A 15,125-nucleotide genomic window follows, 5' to 3' on the forward strand; every position below is an offset into this window, starting at 1 on the left:
CTGCAAGGTCTATCAATCGGTTATTTTTTATTATGACTATTGTGATTTATATTAGTTCGGTCATTACTAAGAGAGAGTATATTCAACTTCAATCATTTGTAACACCCGACTCCTAGTTCCACACATACTCTACATACATGACTAGGAATATGATATCATTTTTCTGCCTACTAATGCTATCAACAACATAGTGTAGTGGAAAAATGACATCCTATTTCTAGCCATGTGTGTAGGACGTGTGGAACCAAGAATAGGGTATTACATCATCATAGTAATATCAAATATGTCCCCTGAATTCTTGTTCATCTACAATGTTAGCACTTAGTTTGTGTTTTTGTTGTGATATACAACTCATAAATAATTTCATTGGAGTTTTTTTTAGTATATTTATAATCCATTGATTTTATTTTTTATTATCTTTTCTGCTTTGAACATTCTTTATTATCATTCCCTCTTTTCTCATTTAACAGTTCCACCAGCACATCATTTGCACAGCCTTCTGGAATAACATTGGCTCCAGGCAAGGAGGTCACTTGCTTTGTCATAAAAGCATCTTAATCTTCTAACTGCAAATTCAGTCAACTATTTTCCACTGTAGATTCACAAGAGGTGTATGTGGCTGATAGTGAGAGTAGCTCCATTAGATCTGTTGATCTGAAGACAGGAGGATCAAGGTTACTTGCAGGGGGGGATCCACTAATCCCAGACAATTTGTTTAGGGTATTCAACTTGAGAATTTGGAATATAGCTATAATATTTCTGGTTTTAGTAAAATAATGCAAATGATCAGAATTTTGTTCTTTTATTTATGTCTTCTGTCAGTTACTTCATGTCATGTTACTTTGTACCCACTACAAAATTGGTTCTGTATACAGTTTGGAGACCATGATGGAATTGGTACAGATGTGCTTCTCCAGCACCCCTTAGGAATTTTTTGTCGGAAAGATGGTCAAATATACATAGCAGACTCTTATAATCACAAGGTATTATTCATTTTTCAAGAACTTAGTATGCTTTACTTAAGAATCACCATGATAGTTCAAATTGATGGCAACCGTGAATGAAAAGTCATACACTCTTTGGAAACCAAAGTTTGGATTACTTTAAAGTTGTTAATACCTGATCCGGCCAAGCCTAAATAATGGGGCTAGTTGATTTTTTTGGTACCAAATTCTCTTAAAAAATAGGAAAAAGAAGTGAAAATGCTATTTAATTAAAATTTTCTGTGGAGGATACAATAGACCTTTGTGGCAAGTATGTAGACAGAAAGTTTTAAATTTAAGGTCAAAACTGTGGAAACTTCTGTGGAAGTTGATGATTGAGGAATATATGTATAATATTTAATATTTATAAAATGCTACATTCTTAAGAAATTCTTTGAATGGACATATTTTGTCATAGTCTGTATCAAGGATTTAAATACTAGTAGGATTGGTACATACCAACTGGTATTTGCTAGTTGAACCAAAGATCAGTACCTAGACTTAGATGGATCGGTACTGGTCGGTATTTATTCTTTTGTTATATTTTCTGGTGATATCTGGTGATACAGGTCAATATACCATCCAGTGTACTGGTACTGTATCATTCCGACTAGCTGTTATGGAACTGGTATGTAAAATGGTCTGGACATTCAAAACGCTTGCAGCACATTCTATTGAGGGTTTTCTATAATGTGTTCATCTACAAAGCATTATCGTGTTGTTTGATAGCGAAATGCTGTTATCTTTTGGAGAAGATTCAGAAGATTAAAATGTTTGTGTTGAATTAACAGATCAAGAAACTGGATCCAATTACCAGAAAAGTTACAACAGTAGCTGGAACTGGAAATGCAGGATTCAAGGATGGTCCACCTCAATTAGCTCGGGTATGGAAAGCATCTTGAATCTTGATGTGCTTCCACTATTTTAAGTTCTTTGAAATCATATGCCAGAGTGTGTTCAATTTTGCCAATATGAAGAGCGTCTTAATTTTTCAGGTGTAATGCTGTTGAATTGTTTTGCTATGTAAGAAAGATTCTGGGGCCTGTTGAATTTTTCAGGTGTTCTCAAACAATTATGCTTGAAAACTAATTTTTAATGATAAAAAAGAGAATACATTTGGCTTGTTTCTTAATTGCAAATTCATTTGGAAAGCTTTCTTTTCAAGATCATTATATTTGAATAAGGGAGGAAGGGAGTGAGGGACGCAGCTCCTGGGGGATCGTATGGCATTTATCACATGTTTCATATTTTTAAATATTGTTTTCATCATCTTTAATATAGAATATATTTTAAATAAAATACAAGTGACTTTTGAGGCTGTCAAATGTAACAACTACAAAAGCCAACCAAAATGGGGTTGTCAAGCCTATTGCAAACCCTCTACATGTTGTACAAAACATGAATAAAATTGAAAAGTACAGACATATACGAATATTACATCGAACACCCTGTTTACAACTTTATCCATGACATATAGTTGGATGCAATAAAATTTTCTATTATCTGAAACAAAAGCAGCCATCTTTGTATTCATTAGCAAATTATAAATTTCTCTTTAGTTTCTCTTAGTGGAATATGATAAACTTATGTTTTGAATGCAGCTATCTGAACCTTCAGGAATTGCAGAAGCAGGTGAAGGTAATTGTCTTTTTTCATTCAGATGAATTTCGTTTATTCAATTTGTGCATGTTGTTAGTAGTGGAAAACTTGCCTAATCCTCAAACAGAGGGAAAAATACTCACCGAAATAGTCGCACTTTCTCTTGAGCTATATGCATAGTCCGGTTTTGGACTTAGCTAGCCCTTGCAACCTCCATTCTTACAGCTAAATAATTCCTTTGTGTACTTTTTAGTGATTTTCTATGATGTGTACTATAAATATTCCTTAGAGATTAATGTGCGATGTATGATTATTTTGTTTCTTTGCATCTTTGGCAAAAATTTAACAAATATGATCCATAGTTAAGAGGCTCCAAATGGATTAAGGGTTCTAAAGATTATTTCAACTTATTTGTTTTAGGCCTTCAGCCATGCTTTTCAAGAATATTGGATCCCCTATGTTCAAATTTGATCCTTAATATCCCTAATAAGATATCATTCTTCACTCAATTCTTTTCATGGCATCTTGCAGGAAGGCTGCTTATTGCAGATACAAACAACAACATAATTCGATATATAGACCTAAATGAAAAGGATCCTATGCTGCACACACTTGAGTTGAGAGGAGTACAACCACCCTCATCAAAGCCTAAATTACTGAAGCGCCTTAGAAGACGCCTATCGGCAGACACTGAAATCATTAAAATCGATGGTGGCTCATCAAAGGAAGGAGTCTTCTATCTCACAGTTTCAGTTCCTGTGGGATACCATTTCTCTAAGGTTCTTCTTATCTTTAGGAACTTTGATTCTTTATTGCTCTTTTCCTCTTACCGATATAAAATGTTTTGGTTTATTCATTCACATCACTAGTTTAGTCAAAATTAAAATTTTATCACAATAACTATATTTTGATTTTTGTTATCATTTAGATATAAAAAATCATCAGAAGACTTGCGGCTTCAAAATGCTATATTTTCATGTGAAAACATAGTAAAAAATGAGCTTAGATGCGTTGCTCACTTGCTTATCATAATAACTTCTTGTAGTGTAAAATGAAGCTAAATTATCAATCCATTAAATATAATGACCATATTGTTACTAAAGTTTGATATTATATGTCTGGACACTAGTGGTATAAACTATAAAGAATCTAGTCTGTGAAATAAACACGGGCTAATATGGGAATTTAAACAACTCATGGATATGCAAAATTATCCATGCACAATGTAACTTTATTTGGTCATTTCTGTTGCCAATAACATTTATTTGATTGTTCTGACAACTAGTTGATTGCTCACATTTATGCACTGGCAACCATTCTATCGATTGTTCCATCATCTAGCTGAATGCTCTTTCTTGGAGACCATGTACCATGTGTGCACAAACTTGAATAAAGAACTGAAGACAAGGAAGTGCTAGAAAGAGTTATCTATTATAAGCTTCCTGATTATATCTATATGCAAATTTCTTAATCAAAATTGTCAGCAAGAGAACCCATGTCAAAGAAGACTAATACTGGTAACTTTGGCACTTGAGGAAATACTATTATTGACAATAATAATTGATCAGCTGCAAAAAGAAGAAATAGCAATGTGCCGTCTACTTACATGTTGCAAAAGAATATCCAACCATTCAAATAATTATTCAAGATGAATTGCATCAATTTATCTGTAGTGTCTAAATGTCAACTCCCACAAAACATTAGATGGCAGCTTGGAGCCTCTTGAAGGTGGAAGAAGTTTTAATGTCCTATTCAACCATGCATTTGTAACTACCTTCAATGAAACAGATACCTAACAGCAGTAAGGTGAAAAGGTATCTTGACCAGTTACACTGAAAATTACTCAGTTTTGAAATGAAGATTTTCTTCCTTAGAGAAATAGAGAAGTCTGATAGTCAACTTGCAACAAGGCAAACTTTTACCCGCAAACATTGGTTATTAGTTTCGCCCTTGGGAAGACAGGTTAGTGATTTGACAATGAGTAGGAGCTTTATGTGATAACCTTCTGACAAATTTGACAGGTAATCCAACTTATAATTGTTGGTCTTTGAGGCCGTCAGAAATTTGTAATAGGACCTTCTCTCTGTTTGTTAAATTGACATTTGTTGGATTAAAGCAAGTTCTTGTGGGTATACAAGGAGACAAAGACAAACAACTATCTTTTATATTAATTCTTTTTGTAGGAATGATTGGTAGCCTCGATGAGTTATTTTGTTAGGTTGTTAGTTTGTATCTTTGTTTAAAAAGTTATTGCAGTGCAATTAAGGATTGGACCTCTACATGGTAGGCACTAGTCACGGACATGCTGCCACTGAAGATAGTTCTCATTAATAATACATTTTATCTTGGAGTATTGTAAGAATTATAAACAAAGAGTTATTTCTTCTTCTCAAATCCTTTGGCTTTCTTTTATTTGTCATCTCTATGTTCCAAATGTTTGCATAAACCATCAATTCATCAGACGAATTATTCTGCTCTTTTTTTTATTGTGTCTCTCTCCATCCTGTCCCCTTTATCGTTAAAACTAATCTGTTTAGTTAGTATTCTTTTGCATGACTCCTTTCTGCTTCAGTAAGCCATATTGTGCTAGAAAATGTTGTCCTTTTCACAACTGTTTGGTTTAGGTAAAGAGTCTACAGAGACATGATTGTGATCTTTTGCTTGTTAAGTGGATGGGTTTTCGTAGGAGTAAGCTAGTATTATTTTATTATTATTATCATTATTAGTATTATTATTTTTATTTCACTTAAATGCAGGAAGCTCGGAGCAAATTCGATGTGGAAACTGACCCTGTAGATGTAATTAATATAGAACCCATAAATGGAGAGTTCAGTCCAGATGGGTCTGCCTCTGTTCATTTCAGGCGAAATTCTGCTTCACCGGTCATGGGAAGAATAAATTGCAAGGTACTTCTCTCCGTATGTAACTTCTTGAATTATGTGCTATCCTTCACTAAGAAAAACCAAATTTGTTAAGATTTTCAAGCATAAAGATTATTACCGGTGATAGTGTTCAATTACAATATGGCCAATTGACTTCACATTCCGCAAGTACTAGACCTCAAGTGATGTCTAAAGGTATATCGAAGGATGCATTTTCTCACAATAGAAAACTGTTGGATTCCAAAAGGTGTTGAATTTTCATGATAGTAGAACTCCATGTGGTGGTATGTTTACTGTGTTAATTCTTTGTCATACAACTTTGAACCCACGTAGAACAATGATTGCAAGTATTACTCAAGACATTCACCGAAGGATTTGACTAAAAAGGAGTATCGCATGCTTTGCAAGTCAACACTTAACCGATAAATGCTTATAAAATGTAAATGAAAATTTACGAAACACGAGTTTAGTTCTTAGGTCAATAAATGAGTTATGTTTGGCTGGAAATGCTTGGATGACAGTTGACTAAATCGATTAAATGTGCAATCTTTCTTTTTGCAGGTTTATTACTGCAAGGAGGATGAGGTTTGTCTTTACCAATCTGTAGCCTTCGATGTCACATTTCGAGAAGAAGAACCGGAATCTACCGAGGCAGTAGTCAAACTTTCATATACTGTTCAACCAAGAGTTCCCTCAGGTACTTCACAATTGATACTAAGCAAGTAGAACTACTCGGGATATACATATTGTAAATTTTCTGTGGATTGCCAATCAGAAGTATTCGAACGTGTATAGTTGCAAATTCTATGCCTCCATTGATATTTTCTTTTCATATTTCATAAGATCATAATTTTGGTTAACTTTTTTTGGCTGAGGAAGCACGTAATACATATTAAGAATTCGTCCTATGATTCTTTATTCAATTATGATGAGTTATTTATATGGTCTTCGGTGATAACATTGAAGGATATAAATTGTGGGCCAACATCAATTTAGTAAAAAGACGAGATTGATGTGATATCAGTTATCACAGATTGATGTTCCAATCTTGATGATCCGTTGACTCGATATTATTTTTTATATAGAAGTTTTGTGAGAAAGAATTATTATAAAAAAATAAGCATAGAATCGAAAGAAAATAATCTCTGTTTATTAAGTCGAAATACTAACTACGAGACTCGAAATAACAGAATAAAAGCATGATAGAAAACTTATGGGTGCTCTCGACCGGTTGTAGTCACCGTCGGTTTTCAATCTCTTCCTCTTATCAAAGTTTGAAGAACAATAAATAGTAGGCAGATTTCTTGTAGTAGCTGAATGAGGTTTTGGTGTGGAGCTTTGGGTTGCTGAACCTGCAGAAGAAGGCTAGGAGGAATTGACTGCACTAATAAGTATATATATAATGGCCAAGAGTGCTTATGCATGTATGAAACAAACCCCAAGGGTTGTTGTTTTAACCTCTCTCACACTCATGCCCCAATAATGTAGCAACAAGGTAGTATAATAGATATGCATATGGACAAACCTAAATTGTTGCATTAAGGCAATCATTGTGCTGTGTTCTCTGATTAATGTGGCCTAATGCATACAATTATGATATTTTTCAAGTTATGTTCATTGTTCATGATGCAAACTAAATAGGAAATAAAAGGGGTGTGCAGTAAGGCACTTGACTTGATATTTGAGCACAGCTCAAGTAAGAGAGAGAGACAGAGAGAGATATCTGTGTTGGCTCTACTGATTGGTATTTAACAGGATGAAGCTGTGGTTGTCAGCTGTAGCCCTTGATGCAGGCATAAACTCCGGTATGGCTTTGTTTGGTATAAATGACTTGTTAGGCTGTTCTTCTTTTTTTGTCTTTCTGCTTTTGAATATTAATTTTAATTGTTCCAATTTCATTGATATCCCTCCAAATAGTATAATAAATGCTTTGGGTATGCCAATATTCATTCAGAAAATTTATGTTAACTACTTTTAAATTTGTTTGATTTAAAGAAGTATAATATAATATTCTTAGTATTATAATAATTTTGAAGGATATTAATACAATTTACAGTTTTACATTTCACAATAATCATAAGAATGTCAAACTCATATCTTTTGCAAACACAAGTGACACCGATGGGATTCATTAATCTTAGGATCTTCCTATCAACTATTATATCTTTGGCTATTGAATTCACTCCTGTCTTATCATATCTAGGAGAGAAGAAGCTGTTAGCTGATATAGAATGCAGGCCCGGGAAATGAAATTATCACGCAAGGAAGATGATAAGCTCTTCCATCTTTCTTGAAGCGAGGAATAGATTGGCGACCAACTGCAGTTCCAGTGAAAGTTCCATCCTAATTAGACTCGACAAAACACTTGCCTTCGGAATCAAGAAAGGCAAGCCTGTTGTGTTGTTTTAGGTTTGGTATATTGTTTCGTTGTCACTCGAGTTGAGTGACCATATATACTATCATCATCAAATTAATATTTTAAATATAAAAAATATATATATTGTGTTATTTTAGTCAGACGATTCCGTTTCGTTGTCACTCGAGTTGAGTGACTATGTATACTATCATCAAATTAATATTTTAAATATAAAAATAAATATATTGTGTTATTTTAGTTAGACGATTCATAAAAATAAATATAGTGTTATTTTAGTTAGACGATTCCGTTGTCACTCGAGTTGATACTATAATCAAATTAATATTTTAAATATAAAAATAAATATATTGTGTTATTTTAGTTAGACGATTCCATTTCGTTATCACTCGAGTTGATACTATAATCAAAATAATATTTTAAATATAAAAAAATAAATATATTGTGTTATTTTAGTCACACGATTCCGTCCTATCTTCACGTAATCACTAAATGAGGCTGTAATATTGTCATCAAACCGGTATTTTAGATGTGGAAGCATAGGGAAAACAGCATTTGTAGGAAGTTTTAAGCTTAACCAAGAAAGTGAGATTTCTTATGTGAATGTTTTATACATAACATATCCTTCAACAAAATGTTAGTAGATATGTTGAATATTATGATTGAGTGTTGGTGTCATTTGAGACTTCTGTTTTATATGTTCAATATATTTTTCAGGTTTTGCATTGGAATCAAACAGATTACATATACCATCAACAAGTATTTATCTGCATAGGAGATGTGTGCTGTATTTGGAAGCTTCTTTTGGGATGTCTCCTTACCTCCTCCGTGTTCTTCGTTATCGAATTAATCTTTGTTTTTTGTGCAATCTTTATTCATATACTTCTTTCCATCTATTCTTCATATGTCAAATTATTAGTTTTTTTTATTTTTTGGAATATCTTACGATACAAACTCACTTACCATTGTTATTGTTTTGGAGGTCGGCTTGATGAAGGTGATAACCTCGATAAAAAAAATTATTCATATCCCTTGTAGTACTATTATCATCAGACTATAGTTCCTTTGAGTCAGTAAAAATAATGTCATAACAACTTGGTCAATTCTCACACCTTGACTTAAGATTCTATTACTTGAAGGCCCACTTGAAAGAAAAGGATTAAAGGATATCGACATAGGTAAGTTTTGACATTTTCTTCTCTCTCCTCTCCCCCTCGAGAGAAGAATGATCGAAGGATATCGACTTAGATAAAATTTAACTTTTTCTCCTCTCCCATCATGATTAAAACTCCCGATTTACTATATGGTTTTCAAAAGATTGATGAACTAAATCTAATCAATATACATATATTAGAACTTATCAATTTTGCTAAGGAAAATACAAACATCTCATGGTTCAACATTTTGAATGATATTTTACTCTCTTTGTTTTCATATTTTCTAAATTATCAATACGATGCATATTTCTACTATTGCAAATGGTGTGGCCCATTGAACAACCAATTTAACTAATTTTGAAAGAACTACAAGCACTCTTTTTTTTGGTTTGCTTCTGAGCTTGTATAGCTCAGTTTATAACCTCAGTTTAATATTAATGATATCTATCAAAGTGTACCGCCCGTATTGGACGGTACGTACCGGTCTGACAGGTTACCAGTATACGGATCGTCCGGTAACGTTATAGTACTACAGTACTATACTGTAGCACTACTACAGTATGAAAAACAAATATAAAATTGTTTAGTATACTAGGGTATATCGTTCGGTATGCCCTGATGTATCGTCCGATACAGCGATACCATACCGTACTGAGCCTGAGTCAAAACATCGGTACGATACGGTATGACGAACCTTGATCTTACCCTTTACAAACAAAACCAAACTCTTATCAGCATATGAGATGTGTGATAACTCATGTAATTGTCCAATTCAATTTTACTAAGGTGGATGCAATCAGTCTCACGTAGGTTGGGGTTATTCTCTTGTGGTGTTTATGTGTGCAACGCGGAGGAATCGTCTCCACTTCTTCGAAGGAGGAAGAAGACAACCATTGGAATGACTTTTTCTTTTTGCCCCTCCTTCCACAAAAGAAAATAAAAAGATAAGAAAAAGAGTAGATCAATGAGAGCTAACTAAACAAAAGGATGGGTTAGAAAAGGTTTCCTTAGGCATTCAGCTTTAATCATTATATATTTCTATCACTAGCTAATCATTATAGGGAATGGAACAAACACAGATTTGATCCCCACAGTGGAAGACAGCACCAGACAGATCAGCCAATTGAGATGTTACCTGTCATCAATCATATATTATGTAATGTTGTAGACTCCAACATGATGCCTTCTACATGTTATCATTTTCAGTGAGAATATGATGAGATTGATAAAGTTGATGGTATTAAGCTACTAAATATGACATTTTTAATGTAAAAAGCAGTAGTTGTAAGCAGATGAATGGAACAACAAGAGAATTTTGTTGCATATAAAAATAAAAAACATGGCTGAGCATAGATAACTTTGCCTAATTATTTCATAGATTCCATGTGATGCTTTCTTTGATGATGGCAGTCCGTGAGAACATGATTGTCCAATGTGGGATTGCACAAAGTGAGAGAATGCTGGCTTTGTTCTCTACCATTGTTATGATAAGAGATATGCTTAGACGAGCCAACAAAGTTTGATAGGAATCAATGGAAACAAAACAAGCAAAGTGGAAGAGATCTTCATGTGGTTCTAATCATGACAAAGGCTACTAATGCATAGTTGTACTAACTTTCTCTCACTGACTTGCTTTTTTGGTTGGTTGATGTTGTAGGAGATGATGATGGAATACATGTTGATAAGCTTAGCTTTTACATACTCCTTGATCACTTCATGTTCCCATTTCATCAAGTTGAAGTCATGCTTTTGAGCTTTGATCCCTATATAATCACCTTATATTTCTATCTCATTGCATGAGGTGAAAACAAAATTTCTATCTCATCATTACATGAGGCTATTAACTACATTCTCCACAAGTTTATCTGAGCTTGGTAAAATAAATAGATGGAAGAATGCCAAAACATTAGCTGTCATTTTTGTCACATATTGTCAAGGCTCGAGACAATATCATATGGGAACAATTGGAAGGTACTCACAATGAGGTGATAAGTCATATACTAATGTAAAATAATATAAATCATCTTATATTTGAATGTGATAGATACCATCTTGAATATTATAATATACTCTTCTCACATTGTTCTACACATAAATCACACCAATCATTAGGATTTCATGTGTCATCATCATCCATTATTGCAATCTCTATTGTCATCTTGAATATTGATGTTAGAATATATGATCATTTTATAATTGAATAATATGTATAATACAATAACTAATTGAGTTCCGTTCAGATATTTTAGCCAATAGACTAAGTCCACTTACGAAACGATTCCTCGGGAGATAATCTTGATGGGAGAAAATCTTCTGAAATCTCATCGTAGACCCTCTGCTCTCCGTTGAGGGATTTCAGTTTCCCCAAAACCCCTTTCTCCTTAAAATCCATCACTCTCAGTGGGTCCTATGAAAGGATAGGAAGAGAGGAGAAAGGATCTACAAACGGCGACGATGTCTGCAACTTTGAATCGGTGACTGGCTACAGCAATCTTGGATTAAAGACGGTGCTTAGCAGATCAAACGAGATCTCTGAAGAGATGGCATCAAAAGGTACGCATCGTAATTAGATCTATATACTTTGATTTCAATCCTGACATATAAGTTATTTTCGTATTTTAGATATAACATAATTATAGATTTTATATGCTCACAATTGAACCTTCACACTCTAGCAATATTTTTTTTTTTACTATTTTAATTTACAATTATTTGGGTCAAATGTTTTAACAAAAGAATATTGAAAAGATATTTTTCTTAGAGAAGTATGAAAATTAGTGTACTATCTAAAGCTACAATATGCCATAGTCACATATATTTATCATGTGTTTATTTTCTGTTTTCTCATGATTTATTTTTAATAAGTTTTTGTAGTGCAATAAAGCTTTTAGATAGGTTTATGGAGTTTTCTTTTGCTTAGATTTATAGAGATGAGCTAATATTGAATAGGGTGAAGTATATCTGTATGTGTATATATATGTGGAGCCATATATAGTTAGTAACATAAGGTCGTTCTCATCTATACTAATATGTATGAGATATATATTATTGTTGGTTAATATGTACAATATTCGATTCATATTCAAACAAAATATGGCTGTTGAGTTTAGTATTGGGTCAATATTTGTATCTGAGTTCATATCCATCAATTGAAGATAAATATTAGGACTTTAAATACAGAAGAAAAAAAAATACTTTGAAGGAAAAGAAAGAAGAGGCAGGAAGTAAAACCAAGAGAACTATGATGAATCTTCAAATGCATCCAACAACTTAAATGGCAACTAATTTGACAATTGTGAAGGAAGATGAGGAATGATGTTTAAGGAGAAATAATGGATTTGTCAATGACAACTGGAGTATATATATTTTTTTCTTTTATATATTTCAGCTGATTACAGTACTATAAAATGAGATAGAAAAGAGAATCTCATTTTTTTGTCAATGGAGACTTGCTAATTGCTTACAGGAGTATGATGGAAACCATTACTGTCTTCCAAAACAGCATGCAAGAAAAGCTACTGTAGGTAGGTGAACATGGTAACCTAATCTTCAGCAAGAGCAGGTTGGGTGTGACTTAGAACATAAGCATCAAGTAGTTAATGCACAAACCATCTCATCTTTCCACTCACCTGAAGACAAAGATCAGTTTGCATGTTGATTGTAGCAACAGTATCAACAGCATCTCCAAATTGCAGAAATGAAAAAGATTTATCAGCAAAAGTGCTCCTCTATTATCATACTTGCACTTTTGGATAGCCTCTCTCTTTCTGCAACATTAGAGAGTGACAGATACTACAAAGACATTCAACAGTTTGATTCACAAATAAAGATATTTTCTTTTTTTATATATATAAAGAAACTCTAGTTTGGAAATGGAAACTTCAGTGAACTTTATTCAGCATCATTTTCTTGCATCATTTGATTCCATTTTATTGTCAATATGACTCCAAGATATTATATATCTCTTTAAATTTTAGTTCAACATTATATATATATATATATATATATATAGAAAACATGAAGAAATTGCATATGTTTTCCTAGTTAACCTTTCTCAGTAGATTATTAGCCAATAAACTCTATTTGACACTAATATCTTCCGAAAACCCGATACATATACATTATGAGCACAATTAAAATTATCCAATCAATTGGTTTAGTGTCTAAAGTAAATAGATTGATGAAAATGAAGAAAAGGAATCCTACGGATCGACGACAATAACAAGACAATAAATCATAATGTTTTAACTATTTCGAATGGTCTGAGAGGACGAATATAAGAAAAGAAGAAGGAAATAGAAAAGATACTATTGAAGCTGCCGATAATGCAACTTCACCAACGACAAGCTGTCGTAGATGAATCATTGTGTTGTTGGCACTCAAAGATATGCCACTTTTCTTAATGTTTTCGAGTTAGATAATGGAATATGAATTCCCTGTGACGCTATATGTGTATAAATTAGCATGATATATATATATATATATATATATATATATATATATATATATATCATTTGAGATTATTAATGATGGATTTTTCCTACTCTTTAATTGGGAGGACTAATAAGAAATAATTAAAGAACATTGACTCACCTGTCACACGAAAATGACCACACCAACCACCACGACACCGCACGTGCGAAGAAGCTCTCCACGTCGCAGTCGTGATTGGGACGCGCCGACACCATCGCGGCCTTCGAGAGCTCAATGGCGCGATCGTTATTTGAGGCTGATCTCGGGGGCAGTTATGACTGAGGGACAAAACTTGTGCCGCACGCCTTTTGCGATGGCGCCGCGTACTCGGCGATCAATTTGCGCCTTCCGCCGGATGAGTTAACGTGGCCGAGATAAGAACGGAGCGAGGGTAAAATGGTCAACACTGACGCGATAAATATGGCAGACGAGGCTTGCAGTGGTCAAGAGTTATATAACCGCCCCTCCCTTCTCTCCTCCCTTTCCCCAAATCCATTTCGATCGATCTGTGCCTTTTCCATTTCTGAGGTAGGAACACCGATCTGGCCTCGTCATCTTGATGACTGCGGTCTTGGAATCATTTGATGAATCTGATTGTTTTCGTTGATTTGACCGATTCTGTTGCAGGTGATTTGGACTCGTTGGGATGGCGATTTCGGATGCGGGGGGCGAGTCGGCGGCAGCTAAGGAGGGCGGAGGGGAGAGGAAGCGGAAGCGCCGGGCGGAGCGGTCGTTGTTGGGCAAGTGGAAGACGGAGGGCGAGCGAAAGAGTTACTCCTCCAAGCTCATCGAGGCACTCCGCGTCGTTCGACGATCCTCCTGCCCGGCACCGGCAGCGGTGTCCACGGATTGCTCCCGGAGCCGGGCCGTCCGGGTGGCAGCGGACCGGGCGCTGGCGGTCACGGCGCGCGGCCGGTCGCGGTGGAGCCGGGCGATCCTCTGCCGCCGGACTCTCAAGCTCAGGACCCGGGTCGCCCGGCCGAAGCCCTCCGCGGCCGCCGCCGGTCCCCGGGCGGCGGATAGGAGGAAGCCGCCGGCTCTGGAGCAGAAGGCGAGGGTTCTGGGCCGGCTCGTCCCCGGCTGCCGGAAGCTGCCCTTGGCGACGCTCCTGGAGGAAGCGACGGACTACATCGCGGCGCTGGAGATGCAGGTGCGGGCCATGACTGCCGTCGCCGAGATCCTCTCGGCCGCAGCCGCCGGCGGCCGGTCGTCGTCGGTGGCGGCAGAGCCGATGTGATCCAAGGCAGTTGCGATCCCCTAGGCGTCTTCCTCCTCTTTCTCCTCCCTCTATTTTTGTTGCCGGCATCGGCTGATGCGATCGCTTGAGATCGCCTTCTTTTTCTTCTTCGAATTGTGATGTAATTTATTGTACATTTTTGTGGTCTCCTTCTATTTTATCTTCCAACTATTTCTCCCCGCTCGATGGCAGTTTGGTAAATTCAAAGAGTATATAAATCAGGTACGGTGGATCTGCGAAGTTTATTTACACCTGTAAATTAAAAAGATAAATTTTTTTAATAACTCAAAAATTAGATTCTACGTTCGTTTGGTGGTATCGATTTATATGCGAAACGGGTGAGATGGTGGCGAGTGATGGAATCGTTTGGCCCCGATTGAAATTTGTTTATGGAGCACGCCGGTGTCGTGCATGGCGCAG

At 35.5% G+C, this 15,125-nt stretch overlaps 2 protein-coding genes across 4 annotated transcripts in view; both read left to right on the forward strand.

Annotated features, from left to right (window-relative positions):
* LOC103971986 (protein SUPPRESSOR OF QUENCHING 1, chloroplastic) overlaps window positions 1–6,372 on the forward strand; it is a 33,087-nt gene extending 26,715 nt beyond the window's left edge. For 2 of the 3 annotated variants that reach the window (XM_018820227.2, XM_009386164.3), the window contains 8 exons: window positions 471–520; window positions 599–720; window positions 876–983; window positions 1,775–1,867; window positions 2,585–2,621; window positions 3,114–3,361; window positions 5,339–5,488; window positions 6,026–6,372. In XM_018820227.2, coding sequence (XP_018675772.2) covers window positions 471–520; window positions 599–720; window positions 876–983; window positions 1,775–1,867; window positions 2,585–2,621; window positions 3,114–3,361; window positions 5,339–5,488; window positions 6,026–6,190 — 973 coding nt within the window. In that variant the 3' untranslated portion in view covers window positions 6,191–6,372. Of the gene's footprint in view, window positions 1–470; window positions 521–598; window positions 721–875; window positions 984–1,552; window positions 1,612–1,774; window positions 1,868–2,584; window positions 2,622–3,113; window positions 3,362–5,338; window positions 5,489–6,025 lie in introns of those variants that run through there. The other variant, XM_065132275.1, reaches the window with a different exon arrangement.
* Window positions 6,373–13,568: 7,196 nt separating this feature from the next.
* Window positions 13,569–14,884, forward strand: LOC135627129 (transcription factor bHLH149-like). The gene is made up of 2 exons (XM_065133103.1): window positions 13,569–13,996; window positions 14,096–14,884. Exon 2 carries the CDS (start codon window positions 14,115–14,117, stop codon window positions 14,703–14,705), a length of 591 nt encoding a protein of 196 aa, XP_064989175.1. The 5' UTR covers window positions 13,569–13,996; window positions 14,096–14,114; the 3' UTR covers window positions 14,706–14,884.
* The last annotated feature ends 241 nt before the right edge of the window (window positions 14,885–15,125 follow it).

This window comes from Musa acuminata, chromosome BXJ2-11, assembly GCF_036884655.1.
Source record: "Musa acuminata AAA Group cultivar baxijiao chromosome BXJ2-11, Cavendish_Baxijiao_AAA, whole genome shotgun sequence".
NCBI classification, from domain to species: Eukaryota; Viridiplantae; Streptophyta; class Magnoliopsida; order Zingiberales; family Musaceae; genus Musa; species Musa acuminata.